This window comes from Nelumbo nucifera, chromosome 2 (assembly GCF_055504915.1).
Source record: "Nelumbo nucifera cultivar China Antique chromosome 2, China Antique-T2T, whole genome shotgun sequence".
Taxonomy (NCBI): Eukaryota; Viridiplantae; Streptophyta; class Magnoliopsida; order Proteales; family Nelumbonaceae; genus Nelumbo; species Nelumbo nucifera.
This window is the reverse complement of record NC_142650.1, coordinates 3,934,256-3,956,459: the sequence shown is the minus strand read 5'-3', so window position 1 is coordinate 3,956,459 and position 22,204 is coordinate 3,934,256. Positions and strand designations below refer to the sequence as shown.

General features: G+C 37.8%; 2 protein-coding genes across 5 annotated transcripts; one reads left to right on the top strand and one right to left on the bottom strand.

The window, feature by feature from the left end:
* The first annotated feature begins 1,478 nt into the window (after window positions 1-1,478).
* LOC104594609 (pectinesterase-like) lies at window positions 1,479-3,480 on the top strand. Its single transcript, XM_010254979.3, has 2 exons — window positions 1,479-2,529; window positions 2,638-3,480. The coding sequence occupies exons 1-2, from the start codon at window positions 1,539-1,541 to the stop codon at window positions 3,327-3,329; spliced, it is 1,683 nt and encodes a 560-aa protein (XP_010253281.1). The 5' UTR covers window positions 1,479-1,538; the 3' UTR covers window positions 3,330-3,480.
* Window positions 3,481-11,911: 8,431 nt separating this feature from the next.
* On the bottom strand, window positions 11,912-18,242 carry LOC104594607 (ras-related protein RABE1c). 4 transcript variants are annotated; one of them, XM_010254976.3, is made up of 9 exons: window positions 18,049-18,242; window positions 17,833-17,942; window positions 14,966-15,038; window positions 14,770-14,870; window positions 14,088-14,153; window positions 13,643-13,740; window positions 12,745-12,807; window positions 12,564-12,656; window positions 11,912-12,339 (listed from the first exon to the last, which is right to left on the bottom strand). In XM_010254976.3, the coding sequence occupies exons 2-9, from the start codon at window positions 17,903-17,905 to the stop codon at window positions 12,259-12,261; spliced, it is 648 nt and encodes a 215-aa protein (XP_010253278.1). In that variant the 5' UTR covers window positions 17,906-17,942; window positions 18,049-18,242; the 3' UTR covers window positions 11,912-12,258. The 4 variants fall into 4 exon arrangements, with proteins under 4 accessions (XP_010253278.1, XP_010253280.1, XP_088753699.1 ...); XM_010254978.3 differs by having other exon boundaries at window positions 17,833-17,925; window positions 18,008-18,237; XM_088897573.1 differs by having other exon boundaries at window positions 17,833-17,934; window positions 18,008-18,199.
* Between the last annotated feature and the right edge of the window lie 3,962 nt (window positions 18,243-22,204).

Here is a 22,204-nt window from a genome sequence, read left to right as displayed (position 1 = left end):
GCGCTTTCTGTATCGTTATCACAACATACGGCTGTGCTCCTGTTAGGTTAGGGATGGGATGGGATGGGATGGTCTGTTCACTTTTCAGTGTTGAGTTGGCTGACTCGATATAGCTTTGAGTTCAATATTCCCACCGCCCGCCCCCGTTGCTGCGCCTTGTGTGTCTTACGCATGGTGCTAGCTCTAACTCTAAGGCCACAGGATGACACCACCCTCTCACCCTGTGATTTGCCACACTTGGTACGTTGAGACCCAATCGAGAGCAACAATCAACTCTGCACAAATTAACCATTGAATGAATATCATCATCATCATGGGGATGAGTTGTGGTTTATTGAAAAAAAAAATGGAAAATGGGTGTTCCGTCCGTGAAACTCATTTATGATAATGCTGATGCTTCTGGTTCTGGTTCTGGTGCAGGCTCTATTAGCTTCTTCTATTTGATGGGACCCCACCAATGGCGGGCATGAGTTGTGGATTGATTTATGGAAACCGCGTTAGCCAGTCTACACACTACTAGACTTTAAACAGGGAGATGTAGAATGGACAGAGTAGAAACGCAGACGCTTGTTATTGTCAACTTAATTTTGGCATGCTGGGAGTTCACCGTCCTGGTTCTATTTTATTTTATTTATTGGCACCGGCGCCCAGTTTTAAGTTTTTGGCCTTGTTAGTTTTTCATTTGTTCTTTTTTCCATTCTTATTATCTTTTAAATCTTTTTAGCTATACTAGATAGGGGCTTAGCTCTCCCCCCAGCCTGTAGTTTGAATTCGACGAGGAGGATTTGATATGAGACTTAGATTTTGACTCGCCTAAAAAATTTCTTTTCTTTATTAGACTAGTATACCTGGCGGTATACTAGTTTTTCTTTTTTTCCATCACTTTCTTCTAAGCCAGTAGAGTTTTCAATTTTGTATTCATTAGACGACTTGCCACCTGTGACATGTCTCAAGACTCAAGACTCAAGAGTAGGAAAAATCAGCATCTGATGGGACTTAACAATCACTATGTTAATAGCCAGCTGGAATGGTCATTATTAATCATATATAATTTGTAGGCTTGTTAATTTTAAACTTCATTAGAAACTTCTACTAAGGCCCGGCCCGTACGTTCTCTAGCACATCCATATGTCATACGGTCATCCCAAAACAAAATTTTGCATGGTCCAGCCAGAACAGGTTCACTTGAAACCTGAACCAAAAAAAAAATTGGAGATCGACGGGGCTATACTATACAATGGGCCAAAATAAATAGCGCTTTGGCTTCTGCAAAAATGAGAAAGACCAGATGAATGCATTCTGTGCTGTTAGAGAATTAATGTAGAATGTAGATGGAGATCGACGCGCTTCTGCGTGGTCCTAAGTAAAGTTTGACCTGAAATATAAAACAAATTGACATTTGCATACATATGCGTATGGCTTAATGCAACCACCTCTTTGCATATCTCTCTCTATATATATTGGCTTAACTCCTACCCCAATTCATCAAATTAATCCCGTGACAGCCTTCTCAAGTCAAGACTCAACACCAATACACCATGGCTTCCTCCTATCTCTATTCCCTCCCTCTCTGCATTGTCATTCTCTTTCTCTTTTCCTCCTCATCACTTGCCCAAGATCCCTCGTCCACCCCAGTTGCACCTGAAAATGCTTGTAACTCCACCCTTTATCCTTACCTCTGCAAGTCTCTTCTTCCACGCAACCAGTCGGGCAACATCTACGACTACGGTCGGTTTTCTGTTCGGCGCTCTATATCCGCGGCAACCAAGTTCTCGTCTCTGATTGATCGGTATCTCCGAGGCCGGTCAAAACTGTCCGCAACTGCCATTCGGGCCCTGGAAGACTGTCGACTCCTTACGGGACTAAATTTGGATTTCTTGTCAACTACAATCAATACGATCGGTTCTGACAAAGCTCTCCCCAGCTTGCAGGCCGATGACGTCCAGACCTTGCTTAGCGCCATAATGACTAACCAACAGACTTGTTTAGATGGCCTCCTGGCAACTGCATCAGCTTGGAGTGTCAAGAATGGTATTTACACCCCTCTCTCCGATGGAAACAAACTCTATAGTGTCTCTCTGGCGCTGTTTACTCGTGGTTGGGTTCATAAAAAGAACAAAGCCAAGGGGAGGAAGCTCATGTTCTCCGACACGGAAGAAGTTCGAGACGGTCGCCTACCTCTGATGATGTCGAGTCGTATCCAGAAGATGTACGAGTCGGCGAGCAGAAGGAAGCTTGTTCAGACAACCATACCTAATGTCCTAGTCAGTGATTTGGTGGTGGTGAGCCAAGATGGAAGTGGAAATTTCACCACCATCAACGACGCTGTAGCAGCAGCTCCAAACAACACCAAAGCAAGCAAGGGCTACTTCGTGATATACATTGCTGCTGGGGTCTACGAGGAATATGTATCCATTGCTAAAAATAAGAAGAATTTGATGATGATCGGTGACGGAATTAACCAGACCGTGATCACAGGCAACCGAAGCGTGGTTGATGGGTGGACTACATTCAACTCTGCAACCTTGGGTAAGCTAGCTGACTAATTGCAATATTCTTAGATATGCAGAACTATTTCGTATTAATGGTTTAATATTTTTCATTAACGACATTGACTGGATTCATTCTTGGTTGCAGCTGTTGTTGGACAAGGGTTCGTCGCAATAAATATAACAGTTCGCAACACAGCGGGGGCAATCAAACACCAGGCAGTGGCCGTCCGGAATGGAGCAGACCTGTCGACCTTCTACAGTTGCAGCTTTGAAGGTTACCAAGATACCTTATACGCACATTCTCTCCGGCAGTTTTACAGGGAATGCGACATATATGGCACCGTCGACTTTATATTTGGGAATGCTGCCGCTGTTTTCCAAAACTGCAATATCTATGCGAGGCTGCCGATGCAGGGACAGTTCAATGCCCTAACCGCCCAAGGTAGAACAGACCCGAACCAGAACACCGGCATTTCAATACATAATTGCAACATCAGAGCGGCCCCAGACTTGGCTTCCAGCAGCGGCACTACTAAATCCTACCTCGGACGACCATGGAAGGAGTATTCTAGGACTGTGTATATGCAATCCATCATTGATAGCTTGATAGATCCCGCCGGTTGGAAGGAATGGTCCGGAAACTTTGCGCTTAGCACACTCTATTACGCTGAGTATAACAACACAGGACCCGGATCAGTGACTACAGACAGGGTTTCATGGCCAGGCTACCACCTGATAAATGCTACGGATGCAGCCAATTTCACAGTTTCTAATTTCATATTAGGGGATAGTTGGTTACCCGCCACCATAGTGCCTTACAGTGGTGGCCTACTGTGAAAGCCACCTTCACCCTTCCGTCCTTGCTGTTTTTTATAATTAATCTTTTTTTTCTGTAACTGTTTTATACACAATTTGTTTTCGTTCATCCAATTATTGTATTGTTCAGTAAGATGGAATTGATCTAAGCTTCCCAATTCTTCTTCACTTACATGCAGTGTTTTCAAAACCCGATCGGATGGTCGGACCAGAAAATCAGGAACCAGTCACCTGACCGGTTCCGTTTCACCCAAAACCGCTGTTTGGCCAAAACCTGTTGATTTTGTCAGAAAACCATTGACCCGGATTTTCAAATCATCAAGTTGGACAATGATTTTTGGCTGTTTTCCATGTCCGGTTTGGTTTTAAAAACCTTACTTACATGCAAGGTTCAAAGTATCAACATATATCGGTCGATACGTATCGTTCCAGGGCCCCTTTGATACACCCCAACAGTGGGCGTATCGGGGGTCTGACCGGTTCAAGGGGTGGAGGAGCCCTAAACTAGGTCCCCTGAACCGGTTTCAGAAAAAAAAAAAAAAAGTAAAAAAAATAGCATTGATTCATCTGATACATGCCTACGGTCGTATCGACTGTATCGATATTTTGAACCTTACTTACATATAATGTTATAAAAGAAAAATGTTAGAGGAAAGGAGTATAATACATTGGATAAAACAAAATCAAATTAAATGGAAGAATCTAATTTTTCCTTCAGTTGGGATCTGCTATTCACACCGCTAGAACATTCTGTGAGGTTGGTGTGAGGAATAATAGATCCAGACTCCTTATCAGGATCGAAATTTCAAGTATGGGATGGATCATGGTGTGGATTTTACAGGTCAGCCCTAAACTTGGTAATGGTAAAGGACCCACTTGAATTTTTGTTTAAAAAAAAAAAACTCACATGCGTACATGTTTCTGAAACTGTCAAATTAATGGTTTTGAAAACAATTTAAAACTGGTCGAGGAATTGCATTATGGAACATAACATTAACTAACCACATGAAAACATGTTCTTTAAACAAGGAATTCAATTATATGTTTTTTTATTTCAGTTTTGAAAGAAAAAAAAAAAAAACAAATATATAATCAAGAAGATATTTTTTTGTGTTTTTGTTTTAAGAACCAATTGGTATTCAAAGCAAGCTGGTTTTGTTTTGTTTTTTGAACTCATAACAAAAAAAACAATTCACATCGGAAGAAACATCCCCTTGCCCTCAATGACCCTTTTCAAGAAAATTTAGATACTTTCTGTCCACCATCCTTGTTTAATGGTTTTTCTTCTGGTCTCAGTCATCGATCGTTCTTTTTCCCTTCCTTCAATCAGTTTTTTTCTGACTCCTGGTCTTGTCCTCGTATCTTTTACCAATCTTCAGTTAAATCACCAAATCGGATCGATGGATGATAAACACTATATTCTGGTTGAAAAATTGGGCATGAGTTAAGGCAGTAGTCAGTGTACATAGAACAAGTGAATGTTGTGATTGACCCAGAAACAGAGAGAGAGAGAGAGAGAGAGAGGGGAGGGGGGGAGGCCGTTGGCAATTACCAGCCTAACTTGGAATTTTGTATTTAGCGGTCAGCATTCAGCAATAAGCAACCCCATGCTTCAAGTTTCAAATCATGTTGACCAAAATTAATGGAAGTCCACTTACCACTACTCAGACTCTGCTTTTATAACAAGTAACTTGACAACATCACTAATACATGCGGCTGTAGCCTCACTTTTGACTTTCTACGTAGCCGTCCGATTGGTAACAGAAGACTGAGGGTATCGTCTCGTCTATCGTGGTTAGGTCGAGTTGACTGGGATTTGCTCAGGTTAGGTCAGGTTTGGCAATTGGCACGAATACAGACTCCAGCCCTTAACCTTCTTCTATATACAATTACCCCCCACTAGGCCACTGGCCCACCAATGACCTAAACTCACTTCCATCCTCTGCCTCGGATTTACCAAGGCCTCAGGCCCAACTGCCCAAGTCACACTTAGATTGGATTGGCTGTTTTTAGGCCCAAGCCCAATCTTGTCTGGACCAAACCAGGCCTGGCCCAGCTTCTAATTTCTCTTCTAAATTCTAAAAATCTAAAGCTACTCTGGAACCCTGCTCATGTCTACTTATAATACATTATCCCGTGAATTGGGAATATCTCTCCCTGCATAATACTATGCGGAGTATGAGATGTTCTCCATATGTGACTACGATAAATGTGGACAGAATTCTTATAGGCAGGAGATCTGGACTCGTCTAAAGCACTCTGTGATCCAGATTAAATGTGGATAGGTTTATAGAAACCGTATCAACCCATCCCACAAGGCCACAACTCAAAGGTTACTTTGGCAGCAAGTTTCAATCCAATGGAAAAAGCCTAGGAATATGGCAGAAGCCAGAAGGATGAGTTCTATGGGAGAGCCGGTAGAAGACTTACAGTGTTGTTTGAGCATGGACTAATTAGAAGGAGAATAACATGTGTTTGAATTGGATTACTATTACATACTTACATGTGAAGCTTTTATTGTCGCTCAATAGAGTATCAGAATCCTTTTAAGGCCTTGTTTGCTTTTCTGTAAATTATTTATCTGGTTAAATGTATTTACTCATGTTCTTTTATTTCTCAGGTAAACAAGACAATGACCATTTTAGCCATAAAAATTCATTATTAAAAGAGGTATTTTTGTATTATTTAAGTATTAGTGACTTCCCCCCATGTGGGAAAGTTATTTACTCACCCATAAGATGGGTATCACTTACCCGAGTAAGTGATAACCAAGAAAATAAAGTTTCCCTGCTCCTCACATAAATCTGAAAAAAAAAAAGAACATAGGTTTCTTTATCAATGGGAATCAGAATCCAATTAACTAACATTTTCCCTCTCAAAATCCAAAAAAAGAACGCCCCCCTAAAGATGATATTTACCGGCTAAATATATAACTATTCAATATTCAAAGTATCGACACATATCAACCGATATGTATCACTCTAGGACCCCTGCAATATGCCCCTACAGTGGGTGTATCGGAGGTCTGACCGGTTTAGGGGGTAGAAGAGACCTAAACCAAGCCCCTTGAACCAGTTGAAAAAAAAATTAAAAAAAAAAAACGCAATAAAAATATGTATCGATTCATTCAATACGCCCCTACCTTGTCACTATTATGCATTAGATTAATTAATTCTTTGGCTTTGCAATCCAAGAGAAACTACGTTATTTCCCCACAGCCACCTCTCAAACTCAGTTACTCGGGACACCAAAAACTTCAATAAATTCATCGGTTTAACACCACAGATCCACCAGACGACCCAGGTTAACCCTTACGTACTTCAATAACTTCATTAATTATCAATGACAAACAGGGGTTTGTGATTATAAATTCCTGTACGTCTGATATTTATATTTCTTTACATAGGAGATAGGACATCATAATATTTTGAAGGTGTGACTTGTGAGAATTAGGACAGATATTTTTGAAAGAACTAACCACATCTTCTACACAAATGCCATCAAGAGCGTTGTCAGTCAATAAATGAGTTCAATCCATATTAAGTAAGTGTGTACGTAGTAAATATAGATGATAAAATAATTATTATATTCTTTTTCAAACAAAAGTCTACAAAATTCATTTTATATCTACACTTTCATATATAGTATGAGTTCGACTATGATATGAAAAAGATATGATAATCGAAAAATTTATCACCAGTCAATTGGAATCATAAACATGGTAACAAACTAGGTGTTATTTATCAAAATTCATGGATGGATTTTGATTGATAGGTTTTGATTGGTCAAAACTCTTCCCATACCATATCTTTTCGCCTTATATGCTTGTATTATATTGACCTGTTAGATGAAACTCAAACAGCCAGGGTTCAAAATATCGATATACTCGATATGTCAATAGAAGCATATCAAACAATATCGGTAGGTTTTTTTCAAATCCGGTTCAGAGGGGCTGGTTTAAGAACCATCCACCCCTGAATCGGTTAAAACCCCGATACACCCTCTATAAAAATGTATCAAGAAGCTTTCAATATGATACGTATCAACCGATACTTTGAACCTTGCAAACAACAAATAGAACTTATTCAGTGTCTCTATCATCTCTGAAATGGTGAATTAGTGTAGGAGTGAGTGAATATTTCCTCTTCACCTATCCACTTGCTAAGCTAGGCTTGGACCAATGATCTCCTGACATGGGTCATATCTTTTAAGTCTTAACTATTAATGCTGAAGTCCAAAGCCTTTTTTTCACAACATTGCACAGATACAACAGACTAGTTCTTAACAAATTCCATTCTTTTATTTTATTCTTTCTTTTCGTTTTCTTAAATTACCTTTACTTGAACCCCGCCCATCAGCCGCTATACTCTTTCATTGGTTTTTAAAGTTTAAATTATAATTGTCAATTAAGTTCATAAAATAATTACGTTGCCTTCTTTTATTCATGTAGAAACCTGCGAATACCGTAGAACTGAACTGTATGTAGATGGGGTTCGACGCGCTTTTGCTACCCAAAAAGTGGAGGTGTACAATAGTGAGCCATGTCGTGGTGGCCCGTGGGCTGCCATGGGCCACGTTGTCATCTCCAGTGAAAATTTTGGGGGTCGGCCCGGCACCGCTTAGGCCCAAGTGGGCCCTTGCCATGTCGTACCAGCATGCGGGCCTGGGCTGTGTCGCGGGCTTGGACAGTGCCGGGCTGGGCCACAAGGTGGGCCTTGGGAATGAAAAAAAAATACTTAACCAAATTGAAATAAGAATGATGGAATAATAAATTAAAAGAAAATTAGGAATTTTATTTCATTTAAATTTGAATGGTACAAATTAGTGAATTACAAATACAACGATTTGATCATTGCATACTTGGATGAATGAAATATAAAAATGGAATAAATTAATAAAATATAAAAAAAATACAATATGGTTACAAATTGAAAATACAAAATTACATCGTTAAAAATTTAAAAAATATATATATCAAATAAATTAAATAAAATTTAAAAATTTTACAATAATTTGAAAATAATGAAAAATTCTACAAGTAGTCAAATTCATGACTTTCATCATCTGCTTCGGGTGAAATGTCCGGTGTTGTATCATGCCCTCCCTTGTCTTGTAATCTACTTCTGCATCTAGCCAATCCTTGAAGCAAATACATATCCCTATGCTCTCATCGTTCATGCAGTTTCTTTTGTCATCCAACACCCTAATACCTACACTAAAACAAGACTCCGATGGAATTGAAGACACCGGGGGGGTTAGTAGATCACGTGCCATGGTGGTGAGAATCGGATAATTTTTCGAGTGTTCACTCCACCAAGCTAAAATAACAAAATTATTTGATACTTCACCTAAATTAGAAAATTTTGCTTGTAAATAAAAATTAAATTTAGTAAATGAACTTGTTGTAGAACTAGCAGATTTTTGCCTTCTACTTATTAAATAAAAAAGCTTTTCTCTTTTACTATTGGGCTCAAAGTCAAAAGGAGAAGAAGAAGATGATGAACAAGTTGTAGGAATACTTCCTACAATTTCAGATTGATACAAATTATACATTTTAATTTCCTATATCAATATTCATATTTTCATAATATGTTTCAAGTAAAATATCTAAACCATCTTTCCTAATCCTAGGGTCTAATATTGTAGCTAAGCAATAAAGGGGAGAAATGTTCTCCCAATATTTTTTAAATTTATTTTCCATAATTTCAACAATACATTGAAATTGTGGATTATTTCTATATTTGGCAAAACAATCACTAATCACCATTAATTGATACGATAAATTACAACTAATTGGATAATAAGTTCTAGATAATTCATTTATTGCATCATAAAAATGTTTTAAAAAATCTCTTATACAGATTGTCATTTCCTAGTCTTCCTCAAATATCATATCATTAGGCCTTTTTAAATTAGAAAAATCAGAAAGAATTTGTTTATGAGATATACAATTTTCTAACATAGCATAGGTAGAACTCCACCTATGCTTTACATCTAATATAAAATGTTTATATTTTAAACCATAATTTTATCATAAATATTTAAATTCTTGTTTTCTTGCCCCTGAACTTTTTATATATAAAATACAATTTCTAATTTTTGAAATATGATTTGAAATAATATTCAAGGCATCTTGAATACATAAATTTAAGATGTGACATGCACATCTAATATGAAATAATTTACCATTTAAGCATGGTTTTAATTGAGATTTTAAAATATTTATTGCATAATCATTATTGTTAGCATTATCAAAACTAATAGAAAATATTTTGTTTTCTATTCCATAAGCATGCAAAGTATTTAAAATACTTGCAACAATAGCTGGGCCACTATGTGGCCATTCAAGCCTAGTAAAACTTAATATTATTTTATTCAAAAGCCAATTTTCATCAATGAAATGGTTGGTAACACAAATATAACTAATATTAAAATTGGATGTCTAAACATCCGAAGTAATTGCAACTTTAGAATTAAGATTTGCTAACAAAGAAATTAAATTTTATTCATATGAATAAAAAAATTTTAAAGCACCAATTCTTATAGTATTCCTATAAACATTTTTATATTGTGGGTTTACAAAACTATGCAACCATTTTTCTAGCTTTGGATCTTCAGCTAACATAAATGGTTGTTCTGCATGTACAATATACTTAGCAAGTTCTTATCTCATATTTTCTTGTGAATATCTAAAGTACCAAAACTAGTTCCCCTTCTAATCTGTGTTTGGGTTGTTTCTCTCCCTTCATCTTCCTCTCGCTCATGTGTGAGCAGATGTCTACTCAAATGACCCATACCACCCTTGCTACAATAATTAAAGTCTTTCCTACATTTTTGGCAAATGGCCCTTTCCCTCTTTCCCTCAATATCCTCTACTTTGAAAACTTTCTAAATCGGGCTACTTAGCTTAAAAGCCCTCATTTTTCCCCTAGTATTACTACTACTAGGGGTGAAATTTCCACTTCCATCGACATCAAATGCATCAGTACTAACACTAATACTATCGTGATACGATTGAATGTCATCCATGGTGAACATGTTGGGGAATCAGTTTTGAGAAGGGCCAATCGTTTTTTTTAATTCTTAAAAGATAAAAATTAATCTAATTTGACTTACCTGGATTCCCGGTTCAAAATCCTAACTTGATTTCAACGGTTGAAGCCTTTCAATGTCCAAGCCTCCCGATTTGAGATACTTGAGTTGGTTGAACAAGCCTTCTTCTTGTTGAAAGTCAAAACTTCGATAAAGTTGAGACTTGAGAATTGGAGAATGCAGAATCAGACAATCAACTAATCAAAATTTCTCAGACTGTAAATAATTGAGAATGTATCAGTATGAGAGAGAGAAAGAGAGAATTAAGAGAATTGTTGAATTGGTGTGATGAGAATGGTGGAGGATAGGACTATTCAATTACCCAAAATACCCAAAAAACTATTTGTTATTTAGTTGTTGGGAGAGGTATTTTGGTCATTGTAAAGTTACTAATAACTTTACCCAAAATGACCCCCTAAACTAGTTGTTATATAGCTGTTGGGAGGCACTTATGTCATTTTTCAATTTCCCATAAGCAAAATATAGAAATACCCCCTAATATTGGTGTCACGGGCGACATGGCACATGATGTCGTGTCGGGCTGGGCCTGGCACGACCCATTAGTCATCATGTCGAGCCGGTCCAAAATGTGTCATGCCGCCACACCTCTAGGCACAACCCACCAGCTATAGTGACAGGTCGTGGCATGGCACTACCCCCGAGGCCGGGCTTGGGGCCAAGGGTTTCTAGCCTGTAGGCTGTTCTGGCCCACAGCCCGTGAGGGTTCATGTTGGCATGGCACCGGGTCTATATAATTCAATTTTAGTACTATTTTATTTTAATTTTGTTGTAATTTTTTAATTTTATTTTATGATTATATATATATATATAAAAACAATTATATACATCAAAATTCATATCAAATAAAATTTTAAATTTTTCTCCCTCTTGCGAAATTTGTGCCAAACAAGCACAGCCCGCTACAGTGCGATAGACCCACAAAAGTGGGCCCGGCCCATCCTACATTACACGATTAGCGTACGATAGTAAGAGTTTATCATCTGGCTTCTCTTCCCAGCAGAGTACAGACACAATGCCAGATTGACCATAACTCCATAAGTACAAAACAAATGCTCATCTAGTAGGACAAGACTCATCCCACTTCTGCGAATATGGACCAACCATCTGGTTCCACCTAGGGGTGTCAATTAGACTGGAGTTGATCCAATGTGAATCCATTATAAATGGACCAGTCCAAAATATTTTGGACCATTTTGTATCAATCCAATTCAATGTGTCAGTGTTTCTTTTTTTATGTTTTACTTTCTTTTTTGAAAACGGCTCAGAGGGACCGATTTAAGGCCCGGCTACCCTCTGAACCAATGGCTGACCTGATACAATCCCTGTAAAAGCATATCAAGAAGCCACCAGCATGATAGATATCAGCCGATACAAGCCGATATGTGTCCTGGATATAACTAGTGAGATTAACAACCACCTCTCTAATTTCTACTCCAAATAGTTAGTAACCAATAAACAAATTGTACAAATGAAACAATCAAAGGGATTCATAGGAGAAAAGAAAGGCTGCTTCTATTTATATTTCTACATTAAGATTTAAGGACAGCAACAATATTAGGGTTTTTAATCCCAAACCGAAAAAAAAAGGAAGGAAATGGGAAAAAAAAGACAAAAAAAAGGGAGAAAAACAAGTACTGTCTGTTATATCATAAATTCCTCAAATAAGTGAGAAACTACCTTTCACACTCTAAAAACAAGTAGTAGGTAAAAAGAATGATGAGGAGAAAAATACAAGCACCCGTCAAATATTGTAAAACAATTAGTTTTTGCCACACTACTAGTGTCGCCGTCAGGACCTGCCCTCTCTCTCCTCTCCGGTCATCATACTATAATTCTCTTAACCGCAGCAGGTAGATTTTTGAGGAGTTTGACCAGATCCAGCCGCTTGGTCCGTTTGATTAATCCTTATTGTCTGGGGCTGCAACCATCCAATAAAAGGAACATCTTAGAAAATTAAATGTCTAGAATAAATACTTGACCGATTTGAGTTCTACATCCACTGCAACGCAGGCACATGGTAGATGTGACCCAGTGCGGTTAGATGTGCAGATCCCAAATTTTGATAGGATGACTACAATTGAAGAAATGGCACACCACATTATACAAATTTATCTCACAAAATGAAACGGACGAATGTTATACCTCAGCCCTTGAGTCACTTTCTGCAAGCCTTTGCTTTATATCCCTTGCTATTGAAAAGAAAACTTGCTCCACATTTAAGTTTGTCTTTGCACTCTACAGAAAACAAAGTACATCCGAAAATTTATAAAGATCCAATAATTCTGGAACAGAAGATCAAGGTCAGGAATCAATCTCTACTTACAGTCTCAAAGAACTTGATGCCATACTCATCAGCAAGCGCTTGGCCCTTTGAAGTGGGCACAGCCTAGAAAAGGACGGATCTATCTTATTTCAATATATTACTTGAAAATGATGAAGACAAGAGAAAGCAAAATTCGAATTATCTTTATTTCAATCATATGGAAAAGCAGTACAGTAGGACCATGTAATAGCACCACACAAGTACCAGATTAAAGTGACTGATTCTATAAAAAAAAAACAGATAAGGTGACTGATTCAATCAAAACTTTTCTTCTTTTTCCTTTTAAGCATGATACATGGGTCCAACAATGTAACCCAAAAGCAAGCACTTCCACAGCCAGTGAGAGAGCTCACGATCCATCTTAAATAGAGCCTTTTAAAAGCAATAGGAACAAATAAAGCACAAGCATAGAGCCTGAGGTGAAGACCTGAACCAAAGTTAAGTGCCACTTATTGGAGAAAAAGTAAAACACACGCACACACACAAAAATAAGTTTAAGATCTAGATTCTGAAAAATAAAGCATGTCAGGAACCCATTAGCTTAATTAGTTGGAGTGTCACGTTATTAACACAAAGGTTGTAGCCTCATGCATTAAGGTCCTACATAGGCAAACTGCTTAGGTTCTAATCAATATAGGTACAACCAATAATTTAGTAAATTACATGTTCAACATCAATTTCAAAGTTAATTCATTTTTTCATTGTAATTACAAAGTTAATTCATCAAAAGATAGCAATAAGCCAGTTGGTATGCACCTGGGTTCAAGCAAGGCACACTCCCACAAAATGAGCCTCGCCTGTGAGCCTAAGTGAACCAATGCTGCCCCTAACCAAACACTGCTGAACCACCAATAAAGACATGCAAATCCAAGGACAGAAAAACATAGCAGAACCTTACCCTTTTGCTTTCATCCATATCAGCCTTGTTCCCCACAAGTATCTTGTTCACATTGTCGGAAGCATGTTGTTCAATGTTGCGAATCCAGTTCCTGATGTCTGTAATCATGGTAATAAGCCAACTTTAACGAAAACAAGAAGAAAACTGAAGATTAGAAATCAAAGATCCACTATTAGCAGTGAAACAACCTCCTCCATAAAGTAGATTTACCCATCCACCTCAGTTAAACGAGATATCCAAGCACTGGGAGGTGCATAAAAGTCAAGGGGGGGAATCCCAACTTAAGAGAGCAAATGAAGTAGATGGTTGATCTTCCTTCAGTAAATAGAACTTTCAGGATCTTTTTTTGGAAAAGATAACAGAAGTTTCAGGATCTTATGAATTCTAAATAGATCCACCATCAAATCACAAAATAGAAAGTAGAAAAAAAGGAGATAGCAATTACTGTTGAATGAAGACTCATCAGTAACATCATAAACCAGCAAGATACCCATGGCACCACGGTAATAAGCTGCAAAATACCAAGAGAAACAAAGAAAACTAAATTATTAAGAGGAATCTTAATACACCCACCCTAATATCTCACAGAGATCAAGAAGTATAATGCAAAGGAATTGAACAAAGACTATAAGAAAAATGTAGTGTATATTATAGACCAGATATCATTTTTCTGGACTGGTCCTACATATATGTTCTATTTTCTTTTTTATTTCTTTTTTTCTTTTTTGAAGAAAGATAGCTTGTATTATAAACAAAAAGGCAAAGGGTGTACATATAGGGCCTTAAGAGAACAAAAAGAACAAGAGCCCAAAATGACTAACATGGCATTATATTTGCACTAATACAAAACGCCACTTCCCAAACCAGATTTTGCTAATCCATCAGCCATTTGCTCCATGTATATTCATTTCATGAACTGAAAAATTCTATTTAGCCAGGCCAGCTGCCCAGCCAAAAACATAATGGATAAGTTGCCCTTTTTTTGGCTACAGGTAACTAAAGGTGAAGACAATGAAATTTATCCCATCACACCATTGCCAGCACCAAAAGGGCAGCTTTTACTCGCATCTTTTATCTGGCCAAATTATGAAATTGCACAAGAAACTCATACATCTATATATCTCTACCTGTTGTGATTGTCCTGAACCGCTCCTGGCCAGCTGTATCCCAAATTTGCAGCTTGATCCGTTTGCCATCAAGTTCAATGGTTCTTATTTTAAAATCAATACTGCCAAAGAAACCACAAGCTTGAAATCAGAAGTAAATTTCTAAAGGAGTATACAGTGCAATGGGAATTAGGATACTAAAGATTAGAGAACACACCCAATGGTAGTAATGAAACTGGTGGTAAAGGACCCATCCGAGAAACGCAATAGAAGGCAACTCTTACCCACACCTGCAAAGGAATGTGAAAGTGAAAAACCTAAATGCTAAAGATCCATACGTAAGAATCAACTAACTAGAACCTAAAAGGAAGAAATTGATTTTCCAATTTCCATTTTACAGAAATTAAAACTAGTAGCTCAGAACTATAAGAACCCTTGTAAGCTAACACAATCAATGTCAATGGTGCAAATGGCTAAGCATCGTTGAATGAGAGTTTAGACTAGTTTAAAATGTCTCTACAGTTTCACATTTTGAGTGTACGATGGTGATATTTTCAAACAAAGTCAACTCATGACAAATTTCCTATGCAAATGGGATATTTTGCCAGAATGGGGTGGACTTATTTTGTGGATTGATGATCTTATGGATCCCAGAAAAAGAGAAAGAGAGAAACCATGTAGTAGGCGTTACTAACAAGAATTTGTCCATCATTCTCAATCATCAATAATTGATCCTTTGATAGAAGTCATAGAACATTGAAGACTCCAAAAAAAAAGGTAAAAAGATATAGACCCCATGGCACATAAAATCAAGATACTTCCCAATTAATCCAGAACATACTCATGCATTACTTCAAACACAACCTCTTTTGATCAATATTTCTTTATTATGTCAGTTCCTAAATAGCCCTTAATGTCACTTAGAGACCACACCCCACCCTCCAATTTGAACAGAATGTTCTATATTGGCACAGCAGAAAATCTAGCCCTTTTACGAGTAAGCTATCAGACAGTTGACAGTTGCCACTCAACTCTACCCATTCATACTGTTCTTAAAATGAAATCCAGACCTTAGTAGAAACAATCCAAAACACCACTGGAATAGCCTTCCAACTGCTGGATATTAAATGAACTGTACTCCCTGTTTGAATGAACTATCCCTTCAACTACAATGATCAAAGTAATGCCTATTATTCTATACATAACCATCATCATCATCATCTAAACCTTGTCTGAACCATATGGGGTCAGCTACATGAATCCTGTTTCACCTGTCCATTCTATTTGGTGCCAACTGCCATTTCCCCTATTCTTGTATACATAAATGTGATAAAAAACATAGCAAATCCCCATAAACTTGCCTTCCCTCAGATTGACAAGATACAGACAAGACATTGGCAAATCGAGTTTTTTGCTACAAATAACAAGTATTTTTGGCTGCAAATAATGAGTTTTTTCACTGTATTTCCTTAATATTATCATACGTGGCATAATGCAGTTAACAGTAAAGGCCAAATAAAAATAAAACTAATGCCAGAGGAAAAGAAATATGCAGTGTTTTAGAGGCAGATCATTCATGTTTTTTTATCAGTAATAAGCAGATCATCTGTGTTAAAAATGCATCATCAAATGAGCAATTGGAAATTTTTATTATGGATTAAAAAGGCCGTAAAGCATCGGTCCAACCAGCACAGGTGAATATAATCACCAGCAAGATCCTGTCCTAATTATGCAAGAAGAAAAACATGAAGGAATCTGATAAAGAAATCTTCCCAGAGTTCAAAACAACTAAGAGAGACAGATAGTTATTTGTTTATTTCACCAATTTTGCAATGGGAAAATTTATTATGAAAAAAAAAAGCTCGACAAGGTCAAGAAATCTTTCCCAAGTCCAAAATAACTAAAAGAGGCAGCTAGGGTATGAAAACAGACTCGGGATGCTGAAATTATGCACCGGAATTGTTGCTGAAAACAGACTCAGAACCAAAAGAGGCAGCTGAAATTATTTGTTTATTACAGGATCTAGGGGTTATGTCAAACAACCATGCAAGGTGTGAAAACAGACTGAATTGATATATAACTTATTGCTGAAATTATGCACCAAAATGCAGAATCAGACTCACAAGCATAGTTATGAAGATTTTGGTGTAAATAAGCACACTTAATAAAGGCTTGGAGGAAGCATGTAAAAGGGGTATTGAATAACAACTCGACAAAAACTCAAAATAATCCCTTCATCATGTAATGCCATTATTGAACACGAAAAAGGAATGCCATACAAGGAAAACAATCATGTCGTATTACCATTACCAAAAAAAAAATATTTACTATCAAAACAATTAGCTCGACATTAATGCCAAGAAAAGGCCATAAGAACTTTTTTAAGGAAACAGATTGCGTCAGCAGTGAAAGGCACATAATCTCATAATTCTTCCAAATTCCTTCAGGATCAAATCTTAGATCCATGATAATTTCCAATGTGAACTGGGGAATTAAACAAGGTCCACAGGGTGATTGGTAAGACTTGAAAGAATCAGGTATCCACTATAAGCCTAAAACATGCCTAACCAAATAATTTCCGATAACCTATCAATCATAGTTTGCCGTGCGATGTTTGTCCAAAAGTAAATCTCCATATGTCTATTAAGGGGAGAAATTCAAATTTGAATAACCTCCATTATGAAGAGAAAAAGAGGCATCATTTCGAACCAATGCCTCTTCATGAACGAATTATCTCAACGCAGAGTAAATACGTTCTTTAAAATCATAAGACAGTAATCTGCTACAAAACTGGGTTAATCCCTCCGTAGCCCCAGACGAAAAATATATGATCTGTGAAAGCGTAAAACAGAAACCGAACCGAGCATCGCAAACCTTTTGGACTCTCCGATCCGCATAGGCGGAGTAGCATCAAATGAAAATAATAGGATCACAGTCGTAGAACTCTCACCATCGATGCCGGAAGATCTTAGAATTCCAAATCTAAATCACGATCCGGAAAAGTAAAAGAAAATGACAAGAAAAAAAAATCGAAATAAAATGCATTACAGAGGAAGGGACGAATGCAAAGAGCGAATCTCTTACCGCTGTCGCCGATCAGGAGAAGCTTTATCAAGTAATCGTAATCGGCTCGGGCCCTAGCAGGTGGAGCGGCCATCGAAGAAGAGAAAGAAAAACCTAGGAAAGCTTTGTCTCTGCGTGTAAGAAAATAGATACTAGATTAAAGATTAAAAACATTAAGAGAGAGATTGAGATTTACCAAATAGGGGAGGGAAAACTTTGATTGGTTCTCGTGCAAACCAGCTAGAGACTAGTATGATGGCTGGAACTGGATGCGCACTAGGCTTTCTTTTTTTAGAGGCGCCGGTTGCTACCGTGCGCACGCTAGCAGGTCGTCGGCGACGTGGGAAGATACAAAAATGAATGCGCTCCGCGTAGATGCAACCTCCTCCTCACTTTATCACTCTCCCTATAAATATATCTTATTCTTATTAGCTATTATTATGTATGTCATGTATAATATTGCGCTTCTAGTACCAGCCTTGTAATTGAAGGATGTTTATCTGTCAACTCGATATTGAATCGATTATCACTGTTACTTCTTTATTTTCCCTCGTTAGTTGATAGATATAGATATTTTAATATCAATGATCAATAGATATATATATATATATATATATATATATTCATATATTCTTTTATATATATTCTTGCTCCTTAGAAAGCGAAAAAATCAATCACGATTCAACTTTAATCAGACGAGCTGTTGTTCGTCTTTGTCACACAGGTGAGGTAACTAATATATTGCTTCAATCAGAACCGTCCAAACTGGGCATTGTCTCGTTTTAAGATTAACCAGTATATATGGAAATTGTACGACACCAAGAAGTTTAACATCTTCTATGTGGGCCCCAGCCCAATTCAAGCCAGGGGATCCCTTGCCTTGACTAGTAAAACAGTAAAAAGCTTCAGAGACTAGTTTTTCGTTCAGAAATCAGAAGTGAAAAACGGACGATTTGCAATTTTTACAGTGCGGCAATAGCTAGGTTCCAGGACACAGCATCGTAACACGGTCTGGGTCCCTACAACTTACCATAATTGGGACCAAATAATCAATAGGTCCCACTATGGAGATTAGCTGGAGTCTGGAAAACAACAGAAACCTGCTTAAATTATGGGATCACCATAAAATATTCGCGTTTACTGGAAAGCAGAAAAGTTCATATTACAACTCATTTTCAATTACCGGCATACGCCATATGGCATCGTTGAAAAATCTCTCTCTCTCTCTTTGACAAAGACGAATCCAATGCTGGGTCATGATCCTACCAAATATCCAACACTAGTCCAGTTCTAAAAGTGGTCTTAATACCCAATCACAAGCCCTGTGGACCCATAGGCCCAGACTCAAGAAGCCGAGACGGTTCCCAACGTAAATTACATTAGGATTTACATTTTAAAGTTTAAACAATGCTTTGAGAAAATAAAGAAAACAATCACTACATAGCTTGTCCTCTGTCTTATGGAATGAGGCATTGCCATCATCATTGGCTTCATCTGTCCAGGATGAATTGGGATTGGGACCTACAAGTTGTTCTTCATGGATCGTGATAAAAAAAACGGTATCCATATACGTTGCTAGAAATTCTTAAAAAGTAGAGAATTAATTTACTTGTTTTCTAGTAATTAATAAGATCAAGCCTTTATTGGTATGGCCCACCAGAGAAGAAACCACATTAGATGGGCTTGTCATTGAAAAGGCGAAAAGAGGATAGTGAAATTCTGCTTCCCTGACTGTCAAAATTCAAAAATTCTACTTCCACGGCTAGCATCAAACATATGGATATGGACACACAGCAATTTCAGTAGCTACCTCAATGAATTTCGGCCTTTTCCAGACATTAAATCGGAGGCCAATGCTTTGTTTGTAGTAGAGGGCTAGAAGCTCACAACCGCAGACGCGTAATCCATAAATACGACCAGACAACCCTTGTGAATTGTGACCCTAGCCACCCTTCCGTCCATTACTTCAATTGCAAAATATATGAAGAATTAATGTTGTTTCAAGCCTCCCCTACAATTATTATTACTTGTTTCTATTTTCTTTCTCCCTTTTTAACCGCTTCAATCTTTTTACAAAATAAGTTCTAATCTCCTAGTTCTCAGTGATCAGTGGGGATGGATGTGAGAACAGATTGTGGGTAGAAGGGAAAAAAAAATAGGATTGATTAGTTCCAATCAAGGTTCAAATTGATGCGCCTCCATATGCCGAAACATATTTATTGGGGTTTTGACCAACACATTCCCCCTTCTAAAAAAAAAAATTACAAGGGCACGGTTTCAGCAAGGCCTAACCCTGGTTATATTAGAATACATTTATATTTATATTACTTATAAAAGCGTGAATGTCTATTCTTTCTCGAATTTTCATTGGATGTAAAGAAGACATATATATCTTTTACTTTTACTTCAAAAACTGCTCACTTATAAATATTCAAAAATTATTTATAAATAATAAATAATTTTATATTAGAAATACTGTCATGTATAAATGCACATACACATTTAATAGTAATATTTTATGTAGTATTAAGGCAGAGCCAATTCAATATACTACCCCCCCGATACATGATGGAATTTTGATTTTTGGATCCAACTGTATATTAAAATAAGCCATGCTCTTACCATTTAAATTTTGGGCAATATTGTTTTATTTCTCTTCTTTCCTTTACATATAAATCTGAAAAATATAACGAATTGATTGAATGGGATGATGGGACCGATTCTTACACTTTTGACCATTCTTAGAAAGCAAGCCGGTAAAAGGTTCTTCTAATTTCTTGTGCTGGATAGAAATAGAGGACAGATGCGGCCAGATAGACCAATTCACTGCATCCAAAATGAAAATATTAAAAAAAAAAATAAGAAACAAAAGGAATTTGTGCTTGCGAACACGACGATCCATATCCAACAACAACTACCCCCTACTAATTCAACATGGGCCCAATTCCTCAGCCGGATGACCAATTCATTCCTTTTTTTTGTTTTCTAAACAAGATGGCCATCATCTAACCTCGCAATTCATTAAACCACAAATGGAAATTCTTACAAACAGATTAAAGTCATTCAACCAACAGGTTCACCAACTGACCAAGTCATCTTAAACCAAGTTTTGTAGATATAGTATTATCTTTTGCAAGACCAACATGGGAAATAAAAAACAAAATAAGAAATTTTGGACCACTTGTTAGAAATCAAAAACAAAATGATGGAAGCTGACTTCTTGGCCCAACTTGATCACGAAGTGTCTAGTGACTTTCAATCATTTTCAAACCGTCTTGACCTGGGCCGATGAACCTATGAAACCAATAACTTAAGCAGGCTACAATGTCCCAGTTTTCGGACACGTACACAACAGGCAAGCTGCTCGATTGAACCGCCAAGAACCAGGACCAACAGATAAGGACTCAAGAGGAGATATTTAACTGGATGCCTTACTCTCAGGGTGTTGGCATGGTTTTTGTTTTAATGAAATACCATCTCATCAAAACGACCGCGACCATGGTTGTACGTGATAGTTTATTGCTAAGTTGTTGAATTCACATCTGCGTCCCACGGTATATGTCAAGCATGCATTGGAAATGTTCCTAATGCATGCTGATGTGCTGTGGGATGCAGATTTGAACTCTAAATTGTTGGACTTGGACTTTTATTCCTAATTATTTGTTTCAAATTCAATAACTACAATATGAATTCTTATCTGTGCCCCACAATATATTCCAATTATGTATTGAAAATGATGTTGCTTAATCCAAGGTAGTGCACGAATTGAGGAGAGCAATCGGATAGTCCTTGTCGATGGGGCGGGGCCGAGCTATAAGGACGAGGTCGTGCTTCAAGACTTGTGATCAAGAAAAAAGTCAAAGGCCCGAGGAATTATCCCCAAGTAAGTACTACGACGCTCAATTCAGTAAGTGGTGGTGAATGGTCGGGCTGAGATATAGGGATGCCGGTCCAAGCTAAGTAGCAGTATTGGTGTCCAAAGTCCCTTACCTCGAGCATGGAGTACCTTTTTTATAGCCGGGGGGTCCGTATCTTGGTCGGAGTAGGGTTCCAGGATAATCAGGATAGAGTTCTCCGTCGAGGTTACTGGAGGGTAGAGTCCTACTTCTCAGCGGATTTGTCTTCCCATCCTTATCCGCTAGGCGAGCTTATCCGCATGGCATGTAGCTGACGTGACCATCGGGATTAGGCGGGGGACCACGATAATAACATGGCTTGACCGGACTACGCCGACGTGGTCGAGCTATGACAGGTGGTTGTGAGCCTCTCTAAGCCAGCTCAGCCATGCCCCCAACACCACTCCCCCAGTTCCGAAGTCAAGGGACGAGGTCCTCTAGGTTCGTTGCCTGGTTGACAAACTTTCGGGCGTGCATATCGTCCGCGTCGTGTCGAT

Bases quoted from the DNA above. Each gene is read 5' to 3' on its own strand.
- LOC104594609 (XM_010254979.3), top strand. From the start codon at position 1,539: ATGGCTTCCTCCTATCTCTATTCCCTCCCTCTCTGCATTGTCATTCTC. The intron at 2,530-2,637 runs GTAAGCTAGCTG...TCTTGGTTGCAG, and splicing joins ATTCAACTCTGCAACCTTGG to CTGTTGTTGGACAAGGGTTC.
- LOC104594607 (XM_010254976.3), bottom strand. From the start codon at position 17,905: ATGGCCGCTCCACCTGCTAGGGCCCGAGCCGATTACGATTACTTGATA. The intron at 12,808-13,642 runs GTAAGGTTCTGC...GTCCTTTTCTAG, and splicing joins ATATGGATGAAAGCAAAAGG to GCTGTGCCCACTTCAAAGGG. The intron at 12,657-12,744 runs GTAAGTAGAGAT...TGTTTTCTGTAG, and splicing joins GCATCAAGTTCTTTGAGACT to AGTGCAAAGACAAACTTAAA.